Source organism: Carlito syrichta, unplaced genomic scaffold (genome assembly GCF_000164805.1).
Source record: "Carlito syrichta isolate Samal-C Ts95f unplaced genomic scaffold, Tarsius_syrichta-2.0.1 Scaffold309724, whole genome shotgun sequence".
Classification (NCBI taxonomy): domain Eukaryota; kingdom Metazoa; phylum Chordata; class Mammalia; order Primates; family Tarsiidae; genus Carlito; species Carlito syrichta.
In genome coordinates, this window is record NW_007253820.1 from 721,446 (window position 1) to 746,111 (window position 24,666).

Genomic DNA, 24,666 nt, shown 5'->3' on the forward strand with positions numbered 1-24,666 from the left:
AGCCACCGAGCCCGGCTTAAAACTTTTGATATGGGCCGGGTGTGGTGGCTCATGCCTATAATCCTAGCACTTTAGGAGGCTAAGGTGAGATGATTGGCTGAGCCCAGGAATTCGAGACCAGCATGGGCAACTTGGTGAGACCTTATCTCTACAAAAAAATCAAGAAAAATTAGTCATGTCTGGTAGTGCGTGCCTGTAGGTCCAGCTACTTGGAAGGCTGAGGCAGAAGGATCTGAGTCCAGCAAGTTGAGGCTATGGTGGCCCTGAGCAGCGAGCCACTACACTCCAGCCTGGGCGACAGAGTGAGACTCCAACTCTAAGTAAATAAATAAATAAAAATAAAACTTTTGATATGAAACCTTTTGGCCTGCCACATCTAAAATATTTACTATCTGGCCCTGTACAGAAAAGTTTGCTGTCCACTGATCTAGATTAGGGTGGATGGGGAGCATGGGAGGAGTGTCATTTTACTGAGTACCTTCTAAGTCCTAGGCACTGTGCTGTGTGCTTGTTTCTTCTTTACCCTGAGAGAAGGGTATTCACATTTTGCCACAGAAAAAACTGAAACTTGAAAAGGTAAAAACACTCAACCACCTAGAGCCAATATCTGGACCTAGTTTTGCCTGACTTTAAAGCCAGTATTGTGCCAGGCACAGTGGGAGGCGGAGGCAAGAGGATTGCCTGAGTCCACGGGTTCAAGACCAGCCTGGGCAACATGGCAAGACCTCATCTCTACAATAAATCAAGTAATTAGCCAGGAGTGGTGGTGCACGCCTGTAGTTCCAGCTACTTGGAAGGCTAAGTGGAAGGATCCCCTCAACCTAGCAGGTCAAGGCTATGGTGGCCGTGAGCATGCCACTGCACTCCAGCGTGGTTGACAGAATGAGAGTCCAACTCAAGAAGCAAAACAGTGTTGCTGTAGTACACTGCCCATTTGATTCTTTTTATATCTCTGTTTCTCAAATTAACAATTCTCACTTTTAGTTTTAACCGCCTGGACCTGCCACCATACAAGAGCTACGAGCAACTGAAGGAAAAGCTGTTGTTTGCCATTGAAGAAACAGAAGGGTTTGGACAGGAGTAACTTCTGAGAACTTGCATCACAAAAGGACAAGAACTTATTTTCAGTATTCGTCCTTTTCCTTCTCTGTCTGCTGCACATGTTGTAAAATTGAACTGTGACTGTTTGGAGAGTTTTTTGAGTATAAGTAATCATTGAGATTTATCTCCCAGTGATTCTGGATTTCTACTTAATGTTTCAAGAAATCAGACCTGCAAATGAATAGTCAAAACTTTATTTAACATGAGATTTAACACAGCAATGAAATCTGCCTTGTCTTATTCCACTAGATTGTTTCCTTAACAACAATTTTGTATATGTGTCAAAAGTCTCACTTGGGAGTAGGATTTTTTTCTTTAAGCGATTCTGCAGATATGCAGGGATGTCTCTTGGTAACTGCAATATACAAGATCTTCCTATTAAGCCTCTTAGTAAGAGGTATTTGTTAAAAGTGCAAGCTTAGTCCAGTTTCTGGGATTGTGTGCAAACTTCCAGCTTGTGCTCTCCCTCACATTTCAGCCTGGCTTGACTGTTGTTTTTCCTTTCTGGAGCATGAATCGATGCATCACTCCTGGAAGTAATACAAGACTCTTGCACTTCCCTACAGAGTAGTTTTGTCAATTGGAATTCAGGGAATAGTTGATCCCAGCCTGTACATGACTTCATACCTCTCTTCATTTTGAAGTTTGATTGTTTTAATTGCCTGGCAAATACTAAACTTTACAAACATTATTAACACTGTGGTTCCTCCACTGTTTTTTAAAAAATGCTCCTATACATTATTTGAAGCTTTGTGATTTTATCATAATCCAGCAACTTCAGTTGCATTTAATTACTGCTGAGGAGTTCAGGTTGTAACCAGTGTGCTTTCTAGTTCAAATAGGTCAGTGAAACAGCTTCTGAAATTACATTTTCATTTGGGAGGGAGACCTGTAGTACTGACTAAAAAGGGAAGATAAAACCTAGAAACCACAGAAATGTATTCTCTGTGTGAATTAAAAGTCTTCAAATTTCTCATTTCTCTGATGTATAGTGGAATAGTCATTTCTGGCCTTTACATTATTCTCAGTTGGATTTATATCCCTCATCTGCAATGTTCTTCTCACCCCTAAAAAATTTTAGCAGGTTTTCCTTTTTTGTCATGACTATTTAATTTTAGACTGTTCTGTCAGTAACCAATTAATGCACTTTGAACTTCTCTGTAGTTCTTTTAACTTGACCTAGCTTAGACTGTCAAGATGCTTACTGTCATAGATTTGACTTTATGGGCAGTGGGTAAAGCCTAAGCCAGCTGAGTCCCTATGATAACTGAACCCTGAGGACAGCCTCCTAACTCGTAACAGGGACTTTGCCATGTTTCAGTAGTACAGCATGAGCAAGTAGCATTAAGACAAGAATAAACAGAGTAACAGGCTCTTGTTCCATATAGGAGGGAAATGGTGTTTTGTTTTGTTTTATTCTCTAACTGCTCTTCCTGTCTGTGTCTTGGAACAATAAAACATTTTTTAACCTGTGTATCTGTACTCTAAGACACTGCCGTCATAAAGCAGAGGCTTATGTGAGTGAAAGGGTTTCCTCATCAAGAAATTGTCAGTGTAAAGAGACTAGGCTCTCCCCAGCCCTATCTTTGTTTTTGTTTTTTTGTTTTTTAATATACCCCAGGAAATGTATTGTGGTCTCCAGTAGCCCTAGTTGTTTCCAAAATAGGGACTCTGCCTTTTTATTGGTAGGGGAAAAAGACGATATTGCTTTGTCTTACAGAGCGAATGTCTGCCAACTACCCATTCGTTATGTAAGTCTGAACTCTGGTAATACATGGCGAAGATTAAGCCTTCTATAAAGACTTCCTGCTAAGGTGAATTCTCATACTGAAATGCAGTTACCGACAACATTTACTAGAGATTTATGAGATTAAATTAAGAGATAATGTAAGAAAATAGACTTTTTTGGTTCTACATAATGCTTCCTGATTGATTTAGGGACCTAGAAATCTTGTGTGAAAATGTATAAATATCACCCAAAAGGCTTTCTGCCCTATATTTTTAAAATACAGAATAGTTATATTTGAAGTAGCCCTGGCCCTAGTTCTATAGGGCTTGGCTGTTTAATATTTTTATGGAAGAAACGTTTAGTTCTGGAAAAGGTAAATGCTTGTATATATTTTTGCAGCCAGGGATCTCCCTATTCCATTCTTCCTTTAATTTAAGTGGCCACATGTATATGTCTTCCCTGCTGTGTTAGGAAAATGGGGGCTGGATATCCCAAGAATCAGAGGTTATGTTAAAATACTGCAACTAGACAGCAGACATAAATATCTACCAAATGCTATCTTAAATTTTGGTCCAGACTGAACATTTGGAAATAGACTTATTGTAAGTATTTAATTTGAATTTTTAAAATCTGAACTAAATTGCTTTTTAGAATCCTTTTTCTTTGTGAGCATTGTAAATGCTAATAAATCCTGGTTCTTTTTTTGTTTGTTTTTTTACTGCATGTTATGTTGAAATAAAAACGAAGTAAAATGAGCAATTGCCTATTCTTCTACTCTTTTGGGAGGGAGGGGTTGAGAATGGCAGCAGTCTACAGCCTGGTCAGAAGGGAAGGACCTCACTTATTTCATCAAATAAAAATGTTTTAAAATTGATCAAGCAGTTCATAATAATGAATTTCTGCTCTTTTATCTTATGTCAGAGTGCAGAAGAATCTCTTTTCATAAGCCTTACAATAACTCTATTTAAAATTCAGGTACTGTACTTGGGAGGTTGTGATATGAGGATTGCTTGAGTCCAGAAGTTCAAGTCCAGCTCGGGCAACACAGTGAGACCCTTACTTAACAAAAAAAAAGAAAAAGATTTAGGTACTGATTTTTCATCAAGAGATTGACATACCAGTATAATGACTCAGCTACCCACAAAGGTCTCATCCTAAATGAACTAGGTCAAGCCCCTCTGTCCCTTTTTACTTACCTGGTTAATCTGAAACATTATCAGAGGTAACTCATGGAATTAAACCTTTTCTCTATTTTTATATCCCCCTTTCTTTTGGATTAACTCCATCCTTCTAAAAACTCCTTTAGAGTTAACTATTTATATTTAATATTAGTATTGTTGGTATCTCCAGCCCCCTTCTTTTTTTGTTTTTCTGTTAGGATTATTTACAAAATTGTATATATGGTTTCACTAACTAAAAACAGGGAATGGCAGCACTGGATTGTATATTACTATATTGGAATACTTTTGTTTCCTTGGACCATAATTCTTATACTCAGGTAACTGTACAAATAGCAGAGTCAAGTGCTTTTAAAAAGTTCCTTCAGAGGTTGTCTCACTTGCATTTCCTTAAAAGATGTAAGATTGTGTTCATAATTAAAACTTTTTGGTCCTTCATTTGTACAAGTTACTGTTAGTCTTGAATAAGGTGGTCTTCCCCTCACCCCCCTTCAAGGCCAAGAAGCTTCGATGTGACTGCCTCTTTGCTTTTGTAAATGGCAAGTTACAGCTAGTATGCACTGGGGTGTGAGTAGAAAAAAACTAGAAGGATCTACTCAGGTGAGATTGGATTTGGTGCCCATGCTGAAGATGAAGACATCTGCAGGCTCCCCCCGCCTTTTTTTTTTTTTGAGTGGCGTCTCATTCTGTCGCCCAGACTGGAGTGCAGTGGCTGCTCCCGGCCACTGCAACCTCGACCTGCTGGGCTCTGGCGATCCTTCCGCCTCAGCCTTCCAAGTAGCTGGAACTACAGGCGTGCGCTACCACGCCCAGCTAATTTTTTGATTTATTGTAGAGATGAGGTCTCGCCAAGTTGCCCAGGCAGGTCTCGAGCCCCCGGGTTCAGGCAATCCATCTCACCTCAGCCTCCCAAGGTGCAGGATTATAGGCTGAGCCAGGCTGAGCCACCGAGCCCGGCTTTTTTTTTTTTTTTTTTTGAGACGGAGTCTCACTGTCGCCCAGACTGGAGTGCAGTGGCACTCTCCCGGCAGCCTCGACCTGCTGGATGGACTCTGGCAGTCCTTCTGCCTCAGCCTTCCAAGTAGCTGGAACTACAGGCGCACGCTATCACGCCCGGCTAATGCAGGGACTCTTGACAAACATGAAGGCCTCCATCTGAACTGTTTTCCTGAGATAACTGAAAGGATCCCAGCCGTGAGTGCTAAGTAGAGAACCGTCAGCTAGGTAGCTACCACAACTGTTCTCGACAAGCTGGCCTGCTAACCAACTTCAGAAGACCTTTTTATTATTTGAAAACCCAGATAATTATGTTCTCATTTAAAATGGAGCCATTGGGTTGGGAAGGGGAGGGAGGGAGTGGAAAAATAAAAAAATAAAATGGAACCAGTGAGCTAGGTGTGGTGACTCACGCCTGTAATCCCAGCACTTTGGGAGGCTAAGATGGGTAGATTGCTGAGACCAGCCTGGACAACATAGCACAACCTCGTCTCTAAAAAAAATAAGTTAGCCAAGCATGGCATGCACCTTTGGTCCCAGCTACTTGGGATGCTGAGGTGAAAGGATTGCCTGAGCCCAGGAGGTTAAAGCTGCCATGGACCTGTGATTGCCATGTTCGTGCCACTGCACTCCAGCCTGGGAGATAGAGGGAGACCCTGACTCAAAGATAAATAAGTAAAAATAATAAAATGGAGCCAACAGAGAGATGCTAAGGGAAGTGGAATTTTTTAACATGTTAATCTAACAGTGACTAGAGGACAGAAACTGTAGGTCCCTCCCAAGTCCCAAGTGGTAGACCCTATCCTATTTAATCTGCCCCATAGAGGCAGATAGAAAACTTAGGGTGGCCAAGGCGGAAGATATTCCTCCCTTAGCATGAGGAAACCTTCCATGGGGAATAAATGTTCTTCCTGACCATGGGCTCTCTCATCCAAACCCTACAAAGCACCAAAGTGGAACTCAGCTGTGGCTGATTGACTGTTGTTCTCTGGACTTCTGAAGAACTGCTGTTGCTCCCAGTCCATTAAAGTTGTCAATTCCCATCTGTTTGAGGACTCCTTTGTGAGGACATTTAGGGGAAAAGCCATGGGAATCTTCCTGGTTGGCAAGGAAAGGGCCTTCAGCATAGACCCCAGAAGGACAATGTCAGTCCCTTATAAACAGGTTCAGCAAAGAGCGGCTATAGGCAAGAATTTCCTTAAAGGGAAGGACCTTGAGAATTTGCAGCCATAGTGTTTTTTCTCACTTCTAATTCATACCTGTTTTTCTATTCATCTTACCTATCACAGCAGCCAGTACCACACCCATATTCACTTAGTACCAAAACAATTGTCAACATTTATCACTGTGTGCCAGGCACTGATAGATATGCTATATGCACTGTCATTTATTCTTCCTGGCCACTTGGGAATGATTATCTCCATTTTACAGATAAGAAAATAGAGGCTCAAAGTGATTGAATAACATCCACAGCCAATAGGAAGAATACAAATTGGAATCTAGGACTCTGACTACAATGCTTGCACCATTTGCTGTACTGCTACTCAAAAGCTACAACGCTGTGAGTCTTCAGTAACCAGTTTAGCCATTCCATCTAATAGACTTTCAAATCCTATCAAATATGTCACTAAATCTTTTCTTAATGCCTTTCCTCAGAGCTGACTCCGTGCCACATCCCACACCCTTCATTCCTAACCTAGTTGACCATAGCAGCCTCCTGTCTTCCGTCAGTGCTTCCATTCCTCCCTCCAGTTCATCTATCCTGTCTCAGAATGATCTGTGGAAGACCGGTTTCATGCCTCCCCTGCGTAAAATCTTAGAGTGGTTCCTTCATTACCACAGAGTAAACTCCAAAACTTGTAAGCCTGCCACTCAAGGACATTCGTGGCCCTATTCTGGCTCCTTCACTCATTTTGGCCCCAGTCACATGAACCCCATTAGCCATTCTTTTTGCTTCCGGGTTTTGGTGTTTTGTTTTGGTTTTTGTAGATATGGCAGCTCGCTGTAACTCCTGGGCTCAAGGGACCCGATGGCCCCGGCCTCCCAAAGTGCTGGGATTACAGGCATGAGCCACTGCACCCAGCCTGGTTTTGCTCTTTTTAAATTCTTTCACTCTTCTCAATCTAGTTCTCCATGTACAGGATGGTGGTAATGATGCCTCCTGTGCTTATATTCTAGGATATTTTGGGGTCCAGTCACTGCAGCATTTCTTCCCCTTGCTAAATGCTTTTCTGATGTTTCCAGCATTTGATAACCATTCCTTTGTATCCAATCCTTTTTTTTTTTTTGAAAGATTACTTTGAAATATGTTTACATTATGGAGCTGTTGCAAAAATGATAGAGTACTTGTACTTTTCATCCAGCTTTCCCTAATGTTAACATACCACATAATTGTGGTACGTTCATCAAAACTAATAAATTGGTAAAATAACATTGGTAAAATAACAAACTACAGCCCTTATTCAGATTTCACCAGTTTATCCACTAATATCGCTTTTCTTTCTCTTTAATCTCCAATCTGTGGCAGTTCCTCATTTATTCCTTGTCTTTAATGACCTTGAGGTTTTTGGAGTACTGGTCAAGTGCTTGCAGAGTATCACTCAAATTGGGTTAAGGCTGGGGTTTTTTATGAAAAATACCCCACAGAGGTGATGGGTCCTTAGCGCATCATATCAAGGGGCACATAAAATCAGTGTCCTGTTACCAGTTAACCTTGATCTGGTTAAAGTGGTGACTGCTAAGTTTTTTCGCTGTAAAGTCACTACCCCGATCCTCTTAACTTCGCTGTGAAGACACCCCTGGAAAGAACATGAATTCTTCCCCACTAAAGAGAGGCTGCCGTCGAATAAAAATTTAGACCATCGCCGTTGAATTCAGCACGCTCCAGTGCCTCGAAGAAACAGCACTTGTAAAGTATCGGGGATACCCATACCCACCACGTTGAGGCTACTGGAGGCAGTGCAGGTACGTGGTCAGCAGAGTCACGTGGCACAGTATTCACTAAATGGCAGCATGAGGGGAGCATTTTTTTTTTTTTTTTGAGTTGGAGTCTCACTCTGTCGCCCAGAGTGAGGGCAGTGGCCACTCCCGGCCACCGCAGCCTCGACCTGCTGGGCTCCGGCGATCCTTCCGCCTCAGCCTTCCCAGTAGCCGGAACTACAGGCGCGCGCTGTATTTTTGATTTATGTACAGGCGCCCGGCTGATTTTTGATTTATTGTAGAGATGAGGTCTCGCCAAGTTGCCCAGGCCGGTCTCGAACCCGCGAGCTCGGGCAATCCGCTCACCTCAGCCTCCCAAAGGCGCGGGATTACAGGCTGAGTTATTTCCCGCTAGAGGTCCCAGATATTTTTGCTGCCTGTGGGAATAAGGTTAAAGAGCGGGAAACCAGACAGCACAGGGCTCTAGGAAGAAACTTCCTCCCTTTTAAAGGTGACAAAGTAAGATACAAAGTTGTGACGTGGCTTCTCCAAGATAAAGCAGGGTTGAGGCTGAGCTTGGACTCCTACAGCGTCGGCTCCTGGGCCTGCCGCGCACCACCCATCTCGAAGCGCGCCTGACTCTTCCCCCGGGATTGCACCGGAGACTCCAGGGGTCCCTGATCCTGCCCCAACCTCGGACCTTCCTGTGTCTTCAGCGCATTTTGGTTCTGGGCCTCTCTTAATCTCGCCCTCACATCTCCTATCATCCCTACCCGGGGTCTCCAGAGCCCGCTCAGATCTCGACTAAGATAATTGGCGTCTCGGTACAACTGGAGTTAGAGCTCTGCTTTGTTTTTCGCGTTCCGACCGCAGAGAGCAAACGTCCCACGAGTCCCGGAGCGGAGTTCTGCTGCCCCGCCCCGTTCCCCTCACGCCGGCTCCTGACAGGCTACCGCAGCTGTCCGTTTGACAGAAAACCACGCAGGCGCAGAAAGGCTCGGGACTGGGCTGGGCGTCGGCAACGCGGAGCGACCTGATCCCGGCGACATGGTGAGTTGTTCCCGGGGCTAGTGGCTAGCGGCCTTCTCCACCTCGCTCCAGCCGTCCATCCCCTGGGAATGGGGGATTCTCCGAGCTCTGGCCTGGGAACCCGTGGGGCTGGGTGTGGCCAGGACCAGGCCCGAGCCGACCGGAGGGCGGAACCCGGCGACGCGGGCCCCGGAACCCGCAGGAGGCCGGGCCACCGGATCCCGCTGCCTTGGCCGGAAGCGGGAGCTGGGCCTCGGCGAGTAGGAGGCCGAGGGGCACGGCACGGCCCTACAGCCTGGCATCCGTGGCCTTGGTGCCTTACTTGGACCTCGACAGCGTTTCCTGGAAGCCCAGTCCGTAGCAGACTCTGCTAGGTGCTTTCTGGATCTTGTCCTTCCTCCTCCTTGTCATTGTGACCCCGACGGACTAAGTGCCTTGCCCCAGGAAATGGTGAGGTGGATTCGAGCCCTGGAAGCCCGAGTACCGCCTCGGTGGGTGCGGACCGACCTGCGGGAGTCAGGCGCTCACCGGGCCGCACTGGCTGGGCGTGGGCGCCCGCCCTGCCTGCACAGGTTTTGCGTTTTCCACTTCACGGCTCGCGTAACAGGCTAACAGATCTTTTAAATGTTAAGTTACGTGCACGTACGGCCTTTTCGAAGATCGTACTTAGAAATCTAACGCTTACAAGAATGTGGCGCGCCCCTCTGGTCCTCCGTTTCCGGTCTGCGGTGTCTGGCTCACCCCCCCCCATGGCATGAGTCTTGTGGGCTCTGCCGCTTTACGTGCCAGGATGTATCGCTGCAAGCTTGTACTCTTGCCTCATACGTACAACTTCATCTTTAGCATCACTTTTTAAACTGTAAAAAGTTAACTTTTAGCCAGGCGTGGTGGCTCACGCCTGTAATTGCAGCACTTTGGGAGGTGGAGGCAAGAGGATTGCCGGAGCCCAGGGGTTCAAGACCCGTCTGGGCAACTTGGCGAGACCTTGTCTCTACAATAAAAAATTAGCTGGGCATGGTGGCAAGCCCCTGTTATCCTAGCCTTTGGAAGGTGGACGCAAGAGGATTGCCTGAGCCCACGGGTTCAAGACCAGCCTGGGCAACTTTGCCAGACCTCGTCTCTACAATAAATAAAAAAAATTAGCCGGTCATGGTAGCGCACGCCTGTAGTTCCAGCTACTTGGAAGGCTGAGGCGGAAGCATCACCTGAGCCCAGCAGGTCGAGCCTGCAGTGGCAATGAGTGTGCCACAGCACTTCATTCTGGGTGACAGAGTGAGACTCCGACTCAAAAAAAAAAAAATTTTACTTGATACGTAATGGTTGCTATCTACCGGGTTCGTGTGTTAGCTTCATCATGCATATGATATGTAATGATAAAATCAGGGTATTTAGGGACATCCATCACCGCGGACTCCTATTTCGTTGTGTTGAAAACATTTCAAAGCTTCCTTTTTTTGTTGTTGCTTTTTTTCTTGCGCTCCCATAATTTGACAGGTCTTCTTTTCCAGCAATTTTAGATGAGATTTTGCTATGTTGCCCTGTAACCTTGAGCTCCGGGCTCAAGCCATCCTCTGGCTCAGCCTCCAAAGTAGCTGGGATTACAGGCATGCGCTACCACACCTGGCAAGCTGTTTTGAAATATACAATAAGTTATTGTTAATTCTAGTCACCCCACTGTTCTATCATATACCAGAATGTATTCCTTTTTCTTTCACTGTATTTCTGTACCCATTAACCAACCTCTCTTCACCCTCCCTTTCCTGGCCTTCTGGGAACCCTAATTCTATTCTCTACTTCCAATAAATGAACTTTTTTAGCTTCTGCATATGAGTGAAAACATGCCATATTTGTCTTTCTGTGCCTGGCTTATTTCACTTAGTATAATGACCTCCAGTTTTGTCCATGTTGCTGCAAATGACAGGATTGTGTATCTCCATTGATGGACATATGTAGGTTAATTCCATGTCTTGGCAGTTGTGAATAGTGCAATAAACGGGTGCAGGGATCCCTTTGGTTTACTGATTTCCTTTCCTTTGGTTAAAAATTCAGTAGTGGAATTGCTGGGTTATATGATTGTTTTGTTTCTGAGTTGGAGTCTCACTCCATCGCCCAGACTGGAGTACAGTGGCACACTCACGGCCACCCCAGCTAATTTTTAAAATTTATTTTAGAGACAAGGTCTTGCCAAGTTACCCGGGTTGGTCTCGAACTCGTGGCCTCATGCAATCCACTACCCTCTGTCTCCCAAAGTGCTGGGATTATAGTGTGAGTCACCAAGCCTGGCCTGTTTTTTGTTTTTAAGAGCCAGGGTCTCACTATATTGTCCTATCTGGACATGAATTTCTGGGCTCAAGCAATTCTCCTGCCTCAGCCTGCCAAGTAACTGAGACTACAGGCACTGCCACTGCACCTGGATATTTTTAGTTTTTCAACAAACTTCCATACTGTTTTCTGTAATGGCTGTACTAATTTGCATTCCTACCAACAGTGAATAAGAGTTCCCTCTTCTACACATTTGTTGTTTTTTTGTCTTTTTTATAGTAGCTATTGTAACTCGGATGAAGTTATAGCTCATTGTGGCTTTAATTTGCATCTCCCAGACTACTGATGTTAAGTTGTTTGTTTTTTGTTTTGAGTCAGAGTCTCACTCTGTTACCCACACTGGAGTGCAGTGGCACACTTACAGCCACCTCAGCCTCGAGCTGCTGGGCTCAGGCAATCCTTCTGCCTCAGCCTTCCAGGTAACTGGAACTACAGGCGTGTGCCACCACACCCAGCTAGTTTTTTTATTTATTGTGGAGTCGAAGTCTCACCAAGTTGCCCAGGCTGGTCTCAAACCTGTGAGCTCGGGCAGTCCTCTCGCCTCTGCCTCCCAAAATGCTGGCATTACAGGCGTGAGCTACCACGCCCAGTGAGCATTTTTTTCATGTACCTGTTGGCCATTTGTATGTCTTCTTTTGAGAAATGTCTATTCAGATCCTTTGCCCACATTTTAATGAGATTGTTTGTTTTTGCTGTTTGAGTTCCTGTATATTCTGAATATTAGTCCCTTGTCAGATGAATAGTTTGTAAATATTTTCTCTCATTACAGGTTGTCTTCTTCACTTTTTGATTGTTTCCTCTGTTGTACAGAAGCTTTTTAGTTTAATAGAATCCCATTTGCCTATATTTGGGGGGTTTGTTTTGTTTTGTTTTTGAGTCAGTCTTTTTATAATTTTTGTAGAGGTGAAGTTTCACTATGTTTGCCAGGCTGGTCTCAAACTCCTGGGCTCAAGGAATCCTCCCATCTTGGCCTCCCTAATTGCTGGGATTATAGACCTGAGCCACTGTGCCCAGCTGTGCTTTTGAGATGTTAGCCACAAAACTTTTGCCAAGACCAGTGTCCTGAAGCATTTCTACTATGCTTTAGGCTGGTAATTTTATAGTTTCGAGTCTTACATTTAAGAGTAATCGATTTTTAGATGATTTTTGGGTTTTTTTGTTTTTGTTTTGTTTTGTTTTTTTGAGTTGGAGTCTCACTCTGTCGCCCAGACTGGAGTGCAGTGGCCGCTCCCGGCCACCGCAGCCTCGACCTGCTGGGCTCCGGCGATCCTTCCGCCTCAACCTTCCGAGTAGCCAGAATTACAGGCGTGCACTACCACGCCCGGCTGATTTTTGGATTTATTGTAGAGATGAGGTCTCGCTGCCCAGGCGGGTGTCGAACCCGTGGGCTCAGGCAGTCCACTCACCTCAGCCTCCCAAAGGTGCGGGATTACAGGCTGAGCCGCCGAGCCCGGCTTATTTGATTTTTTTAAGGACTGTGTAGTATCCTAGTCCCATATGTACATTTAGGTGGTCTACAGTTTTTTTTTTACTCCAGATGGTGCCATAGTAACTGTTCTTGTCTTTCTTTGTACTCATGCTAGTGGTTATATAGGATAGATTCCTAGAAATGGTGCTTCTGGCATGCATATTTTACATTTTGGCGGAAACTGACATTTAGAACAATGACGTAAAAATCATCCATGTGACATGGTGGGTCACGCCTGCACTCCCAGCATTTTGGGAGGCTAAGGCAAGAGGGTTGCTTGAGCCCAAGAGTTCAAGACCAACCTAGGCCACATAGCAAGACCTTATCTCTAAAAAAAGTAAAAAAAATTAGCTGGATGTGGTGGCTCATATCTGTATTCTCAGGTACTCAGGAGACTGAGTTGAAAGGATGACCTGAGCCCAGGAGTTCAGGGCTGCAGTGAGCTGTGATTGTGCCACTGCACTCCAGTCTGGGTGACAGAGTGAGGCCCTGACTAAAAAAAAAATCCATAATTCTCCTCATCCACTTTTACTCTACCACACTATTTTCATCTTTGTATATTCTTTGTTCACATATATGTGTGTTTTTCTTTTCTTTTCTTTTTTTTTTGAGTTGGAGTCTCACTCTGTCGCCCAGACGGGAGTGCAGTGGCCACTCCCGGCCACCGCAGCCTCGACCTGCTGGGCTCCGGTGATCCTTCTGCCTCGGCCTTCCAAGTAGCTGGAACTACAGGCGTGCGCTACCACGCCCGGTTAAGTTTTTGATTTATTGTAGAGATGAGGTCTCACCAAGTTGCCCGGGTGGGTCTTGAACCCGCGGGCTCAGGCAGTCCACTCACCTCAGTCTCCCAGAGCGCAGGATTACAGGCAGAGCCACCGAGCCTGGCTTATGTGTGTTTTTCAAGATATACATGCTGGAGTTTTTTGTTTTTGTTTTTGGTTTTGGGTTTTTTTTTTAAGTTGGAGTCTCTATTACCCAGACTGGAATGCAGTGGCATGCTCATGGCCACCACACTCTAGACCTGCTGGACTCAGGTGATTCTTCTGCCTCAGCCTTCCAAGTAGTGGGAAGTACAGGTGCGTACCACCACATACAGCTAATTTTTTGGTTTATTGTAGAGATGAGGTCTCCCAACTTGTCTGGGCTGGTCTCGAACTCCTGACCTCAGGCAATCCTCTCTCCTCCGCTTCCCAAAGTACTGGGATTATAGGTGTGAGCCACCACACCTGGCCTCTTTTTGGTTTGTTTTAATGTTCAAAAACATTTAAGTTTGTTGCTACATCATCTTATGATGAACTGTTTAGTGACTGCATGATAGTGAGTGAAATAGCTGTATCATGATTTGCCAAACCATTCCACTTGTGTACACTTGATTTGTTTCTGGTTCTTAGTAGAGATAATGCTGTTAGGATGCTTCTGTGTGTGTGTGGTTTGTTTTGTTTTTCAATTTATTAGATTGTTTTCTGAGGACACATTCTCAGAAAAAGAATTTCTGAGGTAAAGGGACCAGTACATTTATGGTCCTTGCAATATATTGTCCTTTGGCTTGTCCAAAAGGTTGTGTTGCCCTGTACCAGCTTTGGCTTAACAACACCAGCATTTAAAATGAAACCTCAGCATTGCTATAGCTTTTCATGCTTTTATTTACAGGGAATGTTTATTTTAGACATATTTTTGATGTGTCTGTAATTTCTCCCAGGTGTATTTTTCTACTAGTATCCTTTTTGCCCACTACCGTTAGAAACTTGCTGTTTTTCTTAGCCATTTTAAGTGATGTTTTGGGAATTACTCCCTTGTCTGTTGTATTTTATGTAAATATTTATCCTATTTGATCATTCTTATTTGACAGAAGATAAGTTTTATGCTCAGCGGTCACATAGTCACAGTTCCCTCTTGAATCATTTGTTCCAGATGGTTATTCCTCCTGTGCAGAGCCGACATAGTCCCAAAGTTTTACTGCTGCTTGGGTTTCCATCTGTTGGGAACACACCCCTGGGAACTAGAGAACCCAGCAGCACTGTCTCTGTTACCCTACTGCCTGGAGTGCGTTTCTCCACTGTCATCTTGTCCTTGCTGCTGGCATCCACGCTTCCCCTTGCTCACGATTGGCAGCCATTGGCCCCTTTGCTTTTCCTTGAACACCACAAATGCATTCCCGCCTCAGGGCTTTTGTGCTTAGCCTTTGTGCTGCCCAGAACACTCTCTCCATATCATCCCCAGCACACTTATTTCCGTCATCCCCAGGGAAGCTGACATCTGTGTTTTACTTCTTTTTTGCTGTTTGCTGTCTGGCCCTCAAATGTCAGCTTCGTGACGTGGGGTTTTTGTTACATTTTGTTCACTACAGCATCCCTGGGTCTAAAACAATGTCTGGCACATAGAAGGTGCCCGTGTAGTTATTGAAAGAATAGCAGTCTCATTTCAGCTTTACTGTCTATTATTTGGGGAACATTTTAGACCTGTACTCTGACATCTTTGCTTTTGGCTTGCCCAGACAAAATGTTAAGTGGAGACAACGGCTGGATGTGGTGGCTCATGCCGGTAATCCCAGCACTTTGAGAGGCCAAGACAAGAGGATTGCTTGAGCATAGGAGTTCAAGACCAACTAGGACAACGTAGCAAGACCTTGTCTATACAAAAAATTTAAAAATTAGCCAGAGATTGTCACACATGCCTGTAGTCCCAGCTACTGAGGAGGCCAAGGCAGAAGGATCACCTGACCCAGGGAGGTCAATGCTGCAGTGAACCATGATTGTGCCACTGCACTCCAGCCTGGGTGACAGAGTGAGACCCCAACTCAAATCGTATGATACAGTAGAATAAAAAGGGCTATTTTGGAAAAGAAAATAAAATCCCTATACTTCCCTGTCTTTAATGTGGTTTTTAATTTTTTCCATAATCTCCAGCCCAGTTGTTTTCACGTGGTTGGCAGTCACCAAAGCACTCTATTTTTGCATTTTCCTGTTTTCACTTAACATGATAGCACAAACATTTTGTGGTGGTACAACATAGTCTAATCGCCATTGTAAATATGTGTGTTATATTTCTGTGAGTGGACATTGCATTGAGTTGGCCTTTTCCCTAATTGTTGAGCATTTTTAGTTCTTTCTACTTTTTACTATTGCAGATGGCCCTGCAGTAGACATCTTGATGTGTTCTTTTCCTGGTTACCGGGTCAGACTAAACACTGTACAGTATTGACCCCTATTATACTTCCCCCTTCCCCTCCAGGACAGCCTCTGGCACCCCTGGCACACAGCAGGAGTGCGGCAAAGGTCTGTTGAACGACTTAAGGTCTCATACATGCATATGTACATGACCCATGGTGTTGTCTCTCATCTACAGAGTACTGTGATTTTACCCGGCTCCAGATTTTAGAGGCATCGGTCTATTTGCCATTTTATAGGAAGAACCTGTTTGTCCTTCCCTGCAGCACTTGAGAGTATTCTACATCACAGGAGAGTGGGTGGCAGTGACTGAATCATCAGCCTTGCGCCTTCCAGAGAAACAGTAATTCAATTGTGCTGTCTCCACCCAGTGTTTAGGATTCTCCCTCCTCCCCCATCTCATTAATTCCTGGGAGTAGGGAACCCTTTTTTGTTCTTTTGGTGAATGGAACCTCTGTTTCTAACAACACTCAACCTTTGAGGATCAGCTGACCAGATTCTAGGCCACTCTGGAAGGGGCCTCCTGAGACCAGGCACACTGCAAGGCCAGTCCCAGTCCACAGGAAGAGTGAGGCCTAGCTCAGTTAAGCAGCTGTTTATCATGCTTCTATTCTGTAGACCATGGTAGAGCCCTAAGTCAGGAGGCATAGTACCTAATACATGTCCCAGAGAATCACAGCAAAAGCCTTGGGAGTCCAAGGGAGGCAAACTCCACTGAGTTGAGGGATCACTAAAAGGCTTCAGTCCAGGGGGTGTTGTCTTAAATGGTCCAGAAGAATTTGTTGGATTTCAGCAGAGACCTTGCAGGTTAATAAGATTTGAAGACAGGGCTGTGAGCATATAGATGGAGAGTGAAGGAAAGGTAAAGTAGGTGGGAGTGATAACGTAGAAGGCCTTGAATGGCAGGTTGAGGGCCCAAACATCTACTGTCCCCTCTGTTTACAAATTCCATGTACCAGAGTACCCCACCCTGAGTAGTTTCTGGATAATCAGGATTAATGAGCCCCATCCCAAGGCATACTTCTTGGGGCTGTGTGCCATGTGTCATACTATCTCACTCAGGCACGTGGCTTACTAAGTCACTTAATCTATCCTCCTGACGATCCCTTTGCTTCTTTTGGAATGTTTTTTTTTCTTTTCTTTTCTTTTTTTGAGTTGGAGTCTCACTCTCGCCCAGACTGGAGTGCAGCTGCCCGCTCCCAGCCACCGCAGCCTCGACCGGCTGGCTCCAGTGATCCTTCCGCCTCAGCCTTCCAAGTAGCTGGAACTACAGGCGCACACTACCACGCCTGGATAATTTTAGATTTATTGTAGAGATGAGGTCTCACCAAGTTGCCCGGGCGGGTCTCGAACCCACGGACCCAGGCATTCCACTCACCTCAGCCTCCCAAAGCACGGGATTACAAGCTGAGCCACCGAGCCCGGCTTGGAATGTTTTCAGCTGTGCTGTTTGGGCCACGAATGACAAAGTGTCTTCTTCCTGTTAGATACTACTCTGAGTTTTATCCAAATCGTAGAAGTCCTGTCCCCCAGATATACCAAATACGTGAGTCATAGGGGTGTTTATAGTCCCAGGAATGGAATTTATATTCTGTTCCCAAATAGTTGAGGGGGGGATAATAGTACCTGTTGAGCAGAAGGCAAGAGCAGCCCTGACCCATACTAGGGGTATGAGTAGGTGCTGGCATGACCTAGGGACACTCCAAACCAGCCCAGGGAACTTTGAGGAGGAGCCACGTGCCTGAGTCTTACTTATTTGCTCTTGGAAGACAAATGTGTACTTCATCTGGCTAGGATATGAGAAAGTTAATCCAGCCTACTAGCCCATCCTAACCTTGGTCTTGTTTTCTGGCAGGCAGAGGTGGAGGAGACACTGAAGCGACTGCAGAGCCAGAAAGGAGTGCAGGGAATTATCGTGGTGAACACAGAAGGTACACCCTTCATCCTGCCATGGCCTGTACCCAAGCAGCTCCAGAAACAGCCCAAATAGCATAACACTTGCTGTTTACTAAGCCCTTTCATGTTCTCGATCTAATTTTAATCTTTTTTTCTCCAAAGCACCTCCAGTTTTGTTGGATGTTGTTTCTTTTTTAAAGGCTACTTAAGTGAAGCAGAGGGAGTGAAAAGGGAAGCAGAAAATCTGTAACTGGTTATGATCAGTTTGTTTGTTTGTTTGTTTTGAATTGGAATCTCATTCTATTGCCCAGACAGGAATGTAGTAGCACACTTACTGCCACCCCAGCGTCGACCTGCTGGGCTCTGGCGATCCTTCCGCCTCAGCCTTCCAAGTAGCCGGAACTACAGGCACGTGCTACCCCACCCGGCTAATTTTTTATTTTATTGTAGAGACGCGGTCTCATCAAGTTGCCTAGGCTGGTCTCGAACCATGGGCTCAGGCAATCCACTCACCTCTACCTCCCAAAGTGCTGGGGTTATAGATTGAGCCACCAAGCCTGGCCAGCACAACTCATTCATGTTGTTTCTACTTTTTTTTTTTTTTTTTTTTAGTAGGAGTCTCACTGTGTCCCCCAGGCCCTTATGGCCACTGTAGCCTCAGCCTGCTGGGCTCCGATGATCCTTCTGCCTCAGCCTTCCAAGTAGCTGGACCTATAAGCACAAGCCACCGCGCCTGGCTAATTTTATTTATTGTAGAGAGGAGGTCTCCACCAAGTTGCCCGGGTTGGTCTCAAACCCATGGACTCAGGCAATCCTCTCACCTCTGCCTCCCAAAGTGCTAGGATTACAGGCATGAGCCACTGTACCCCGCTTGTTTCTACTTTTTAATGAACCTATTAAATAGGTATTATCTACCAATTTGTATTGATTCTCCTTTTTGCTAGACAAGTCTGTAGTTGACTTCTTTGTGCCTACAGCTTTCTCCCCTCTTCTGAAAGGTTACTGGAACAGCTGGAAGGGTATAGACGCCAATTTCCCAGACTGCACTAGACATAGTGAAGAAGGGAACTAACATTTGTCACACACCTGCTCTGTGCTGTATCTCTGACGGGTGCTTGACAAACATACTCTTTCATTTATTCCTGAAAGCAGCTCTGTTGTCTCCATTTTGCAGTAGAGAGAATGGAGTCTAGAAATTTAATTGATTTGCTTGCCACCACAGAGCCAAGATTTAAATCCAGGTCTGTCTGAGTATACTTGTTTGTTTCTCCCACATTGTGCTGTGAAGACTCAAAGAGGGACTGCTGGTCTATGGCCCCGGGCCCTGACACTCCAAGCAACAGTAAGGACAGGGACTCTGGAATCCAGCATTTGTGAATTTGAATCCTGCCTCTTCTCCTGTCTGGCTTTGTGACCTTGGCCAAGTCACTTAAACCTATAAATTTAGATAATAATTATATCTACCTTATAAATTGAAAAGATTAACTGAGAATGAACAGTGTATAGCATTTAGTGTTGTCACTATTAGTTTTGAGCTGTGAGACATTTCTTTATACAAACCTGTTTACCTGATTAGCTTCTCCGTGTTGGATTGGAGGAGTTCATATGCTTCATGACTCTAAGCCACAGTATTTTTAGTACACTAAAAAGTATGATTTATAGCCGGGCTCTGTGGCTCAGCCTGTAATCCCGCGCCTTAGGAGACTGAGGTGAGTGGATAGCCTGAGCCCGCTTGTTCGAGACCCGTCTGGGCAACTTGGTGAGACCTCATCTCTACAATAAATCAAAAATTAGCTGGGCATGGTAGCGCGTGCCTATAGTTCCAGCTACTTGGAAGGCTGAGGCGGAAGGATCGTCGGAGCCCAGCAGGCGAGGCTGCGGTGGCCAGGAGTGGCCACTGCACTCCAGTCTGGGCGACAGAGTGAAACTCCAACTCAAAAAAAAAAGTATGATTTATTAGGACTAAGGACTAAGGCGAGACCTGGGGAATCTTTGTGTTTCCAAGCACCCCAGGAGAGTCTTATGATCAGACTAGTTTAGAGACTGGGTGCAGTGGCTCATGCCTATAATCACAACACTTTGGGAGACTGAGGTGGGAGGATTGCTTGAGCCTAGGAGTTAGAGACCAGCCTGGGCATCACAGTGAGATGTTTCTACAAAATATATATATATTTTTATAGAGTCACAACACTTTGGGGAGGCTAGGCTGAGGCAGAAGGAGCATCTGAACCCAGAAGGTTGAGGCTGCGGTGAGCTGTGATCATGCCACTGCACACCAGTCTGGGCGAGAGTAAGACCTTGACTCAATAAATAAATAATATTTAAAAAAGAAAACTCTGCTTTAGGAGATAGAGTCTAATCAGAGAGGTTGCAGTGAGAGCCAAAGACCTAAGACTCACACAGGTCTCTATCTTTCTAAAGGCATTCCCTTGGAGAGACTGCCCAGGATTGTGTTTGTAGGGCTTAAGCCTAGGTTTCTGTGCTACCTCTAGGAGCAGCAGGTGGAGGCCAGGGTCCCTGTCCTCCATTTCAGTCAGAGCAGCCCCACTCAGATCTGTTAGCTGTGGTGCTGCATTAGCTGTAATTTGGGGAAAGGGTTTGGCCGATTTTAAAACTACCCTACTAGATTTACATAAATAACATAAACTAGTGGAAGAGTCAGGTACCCCAAGACATGGCTGCTTATAGCAGCAGCTTGACCAGTGAAAGCAAGGCAAGGGCCATGTCTGACTCGCTTCTATTCCCAGTGTCAGTCTAGCATAGGCACTGGATTCAGGTCAGCACATTTTTTTTTTTTTAGTTGGAGATTCAGTCCTTTGCCCAGGCTGGGGTGCAGTGGACACACACTCATGGCTACCCCAGCATCGACCTTCTGAGCTCCAGGGATCCTTCCGCCTCAGCCTTCCGAGTAGCTGGAATTACAGACGCGTGCAACCACACCCGGCTATTTTTTATTTTATTGTAGAGTTGAGGTCTCACCAAGTTGCCCCGGGCTGGTCTCAAACTCACGGGCTCAGGCAGTCCACTCGCCTCAGCCTCCCAAAGTGCTGGGATTACAGGCTGAGCCACCAAGCCCGACTGAAATATTTGTTAAGTGAACAAATCAGTCAATGTTGTCATTGGTAGTTTGATTTGGTAATTCTACTTTAAAGAATGCATTAGAAGGAAATAATCCCAAAGGAAAAAAGCTGAAATTTTTGCAAGCATGTAGGATGTCATAATCATTAGATTAATAATTGAAAATAATGCCTATAATAATAGCTAACATGATTGAAAATAATAATACCCTTTTTAAGGCACTTATAAATGTGTCATATAGATTAATTTATTTAAATCCTTAAAACAACAGTATGTGATGGAACTATTAATATCTCAATTTTAAAATTGAGGAAACTGAGACTTAGAAAGAGGTTGTGTAACCTCTCCAGATTATACAGGGAGGAAGTGGTAGAACCGGAGTCCCATGCTTTTGGCCAGTGTTGAGTCTGTGTGCCCCCAGCACCCGGGGCAAGGAATGAGTGACAGACTAGAATAGTAGCTACTAGGGATGTCTCAAAGCTGATAACACATCTGTGGCAGATGTGAGAGTCTTGTCAGCGTGAGGAGGATATGGGTGGAGGCCATGTTGTACACCTCTTGGGGGCCAGTCTTCTCCAGGAAACCAGTCTTTCTCCGTCTCTCTCTTTGGTGGCCTCCACAGGCCATAGTCTTCACATTTTTCTCTCAGATTTATTTCATCTTCTTGCCTTAGCTCTTGCTCTTACCCTTGCTTACTAATTCCTCTCTCTCCGATTCAAATATCACCCACCCCTTAAAACCCCCTCAAATGCTTCTTTTAGGAATCTAGACTCTTGATGTTAATTAATCTTCTCAGCAACCTATTTTACTAACAAGGAAATTGAGGTGTACAGAGGGTAAGTGACATGCCCCAGATGGAAGTATGCATGCTTAGCAGATGGTCTATTCCCCCAGGCCAGGATTAAGAGTAGCCCTCTGAATGGAGGTGATAGGGCATTAACTATGTATCTGTCACATGGCTGGCACTCTGCTGTGCATAGTCCGATTATGTGTTCCCTGATTGCCCTGCAGGGCAGATGTTATTGTTGCCACCTTTACAGACACACATGTGAATATTCCAAGAAGTCAGGCCATGCTCAGGGTCACTCCATAGTTGCTGCCCAGCTCTCTAGCCCAGTACATTCATTCAGCTCTGATTTGTTCAAGACTTAGGAGCCTTTGTGTGTATGTGTTATCATCTTAGACATTGTTTTGGAGAGGCAGAATTCTCAGCAGTGCCTATTTAAATCAAGCAGAATGAAAGTCATCAAAGGCAGCAAAGTGGAGGTGGCATGTCCTGGGTTAGAATGTTGTTTTCCAAGTCAGTAGAGCCCTGGAAAGCCCAGAGCTAGATGGAGCATTCTCTGTCAGACTCTGATTAGACCACGTGGTCATTTCATTTAAAGGATTTTGGAGCCCTCATGACCCTGTGGGGGCAAGAGCAGGTCCCCTGCTCAGATCTGCCACTAATCAGCTGGGTGACCTGGGCCAGTGCTTTCCTCTCTTTCAGACCTCAGCTTCCCCAAGTACGTTGGTGGTCCAGTTCATCTCTTTTGGGTGCTTCTGGCTCCAAGATCTGAAAGACCATTCATTTGTATGTCACTCAGAGAGAAGCATTTGGGGACTGGACATTTTGACCCCAACTGGGGAGGGAGCAATCCCTGGGGCTGACTGCCCCAGCTGCAACCTCTAGGCTTCCATCAGTACACAAAAAAGATAAGCCTTCATTCTTGCCTTAAAACTGCCCCTAGGCCAGGTGTGTTGGCTCATGCCTGTAATCCCAGCACTTCAGGAGGCCAAGGTGGAAGAATGGCTTGCATCCAGGAGTTCAAGACCAACCTGGGCAGTATATCGAGACTCTGTCTCTACAAAAAAATTTAAAAATTAGCTGGGTAAGGTGACATAGTGTGGAGTCCTAACTATTCAGGAAGCCAAGACAAGAGGATCCCTTGAGCCCAGGAATTCGAGGTTACAGTGAACTCTGATCATGCCACTGCACTCCAGCCTGGGCAACAGCCAGACCCTGCCTCTAAAAAAAACAAAACAAAACTACCCCTAAAGTCAAGTTTTTTCTAACCTCAACCGCTTATCTTTTAGATATTAATGAGTACTTAGTTATATACTACTGTGGCAGTATTGCATAGTAGCTAAGAAATGGAATGCAAAATATGACTGCCTGGGTTTGAATCCTGGCTCTACTTATCATCTGTGTGGTCTTGGATGCAAGTCACTTAGGCTGTCCAGTTTTCTCATCTGTAAAATGTGGCTTATAATATTACCTTCCTCTAAAAGAAGCTTTTAGAATAGTGCCTTATATAATAAATACTATATAAATGTGTCAATTATTGTATGCGTGTTTTTTTTGTGTTTTTTTTTTTTGTTGGAGTCTCACTCCATCGCCCAGGCTGGAGTGCAGTGGCACACTCACTGCCGCCCCAGCATCGACCCACTGGGCTCCGGCGATCCTTCCGCCTCAACCTTCCAAATAGCCAGAACTACATGTGGCGTGCGTTACCACGCCTGGCTAGTTTTTGGGTTTATTGTAGAGATGTGGTCTCGACAGGTTGCCTGGGCTGGTCCTGTATCTGCGGACTCAGGCAATCCACTTGCCTCAGCCTCCCAAAGTGCTGGGATTACAGGCTGAGCCACCGAGCCCAGCCATGTATGTGTTTATCTTTAATTTCTGTCCCATTACAGAGCTCCCACATCAGTCTCATTTACATTTCACACAGTGGCCCTGCAAAACCAGAGTATTTGGCCATTTTTCAGACAAGAAACCCAAAGCTGAGAGTGGTGAGGTGACCTGCCAAAGACAGCCAGCTGTGAATAGGGGTGGCCAGGACCCAGGCTCTGGGTTAGCCACTCTTCCCACTCCACGGGGCCTTTAAGCCCTCTGGAAGCTTTCATTAAGGATGATTATTTTTAGCTGGGCTCAGTGGCTTAGCCTGTAATCCCGTGCTTTGGGAGGCTGAGGTGAGTGGATTGCCTGAGCCCGCAGGTTTGAGACCCGCCTGGGCAACTTGGCGAGACCTCACTTCTACAATAAATCAAAAAATCAGCCAGGTGTGGTAGCGCATGCCTGTAATTCTGGCTACTCAGAAGGCTGAGGCGGAAGGATCGCCGGAGCCCAGCAGGTCGAGGCTGCAGTGGCTGGGTGTGACCGCTGCACTCCAGTCTGGGCGACAGAGTGAGACTCCAACTCAAAAAAAAAGGATGATTATTTTGGGATTATTGTACTAGGGATCCCTGTTATTTCATGGAAGGTTTCCTGCCCCTACAATTCAGCTAAATTGCTTCTCGTTAGGACACCCTTCCTGACCATCTCAGCCCAGAGTGATTGCCCCTGCCCCTGAACCCATGACACTTGCCACTGTCTTGACCTCTCTGTCTTGGCCAAATTCAAGTGGAATTTCATAGTAAAAGTTTAAGCAGTTTACCACGAACTGAAGGAACATTCCATTCCATTTATGCTTCTCCAGATCCCCCGCCATCCTCTGTTGCTACCCACACTGGACGCGAGGCTCAAATGTGTAAGTCCCATGAAGGCAAGGAGTTATTGCCTGTGTCTGCTCCTATATCTCCTCCGACACCCAGAACAATATTGGCACAGAGTTGGCGCCTGATAAAAATATGTCACATTTTAGTTATTTTTTGTTGTCACTTGAAGGAGCTGGGGTGGCAGGAGGACCTGGGTGCACAGCCCCGCAGATCTGAGTCCCACCCAGCTATAAACCGTCCCTCCCAGCTACTCTTTTTTTTTTTTCCGAGTTGGAGTCTCACTCTGTCGCCCAGACTGGAGTGCAG

The 24,666-nt window shown here is 45.4% G+C and overlaps 2 protein-coding genes across 9 annotated transcripts in view; both read left to right on the top strand.

Annotated features, from left to right (window-relative positions):
• The window catches only part of ITCH (itchy E3 ubiquitin protein ligase), a 148,752-nt gene extending 145,166 nt beyond the window's left edge, over positions 1-3,586 (top strand). For all 4 annotated transcript variants that reach the window (XM_008067625.2, XM_008067626.2, XM_021717385.1 and 1 more), the window contains one exon: positions 985-3,586. In XM_008067625.2, the coding sequence (XP_008065816.1) occupies positions 985-1,084 (100 nt within the window). In that variant the 3' untranslated portion in view covers positions 1,085-3,586. The remainder of the gene's footprint in view (positions 1-984) is intronic.
• Positions 3,587-8,894: 5,308 nt separating this feature from the next.
• Positions 8,895-24,666, top strand: part of DYNLRB1 (dynein light chain roadblock-type 1) — a 24,370-nt gene continuing 8,598 nt past the window's right edge. For 2 of the 5 annotated variants that reach the window (XM_008067627.1, XM_021717389.1), the window contains exons 1-2: positions 8,911-8,973; positions 17,765-17,840. In XM_008067627.1, the coding sequence (XP_008065818.1) occupies positions 8,971-8,973; positions 17,765-17,840 (79 nt within the window). In that variant the 5' untranslated portion in view covers positions 8,911-8,970. Of the gene's footprint in view, positions 8,974-13,149; positions 13,216-17,764; positions 17,841-24,666 lie in introns of those variants that run through there. The other 3 variants (XM_021717390.1, XM_021717391.1, XM_008067628.1) reach the window with 3 other exon arrangements.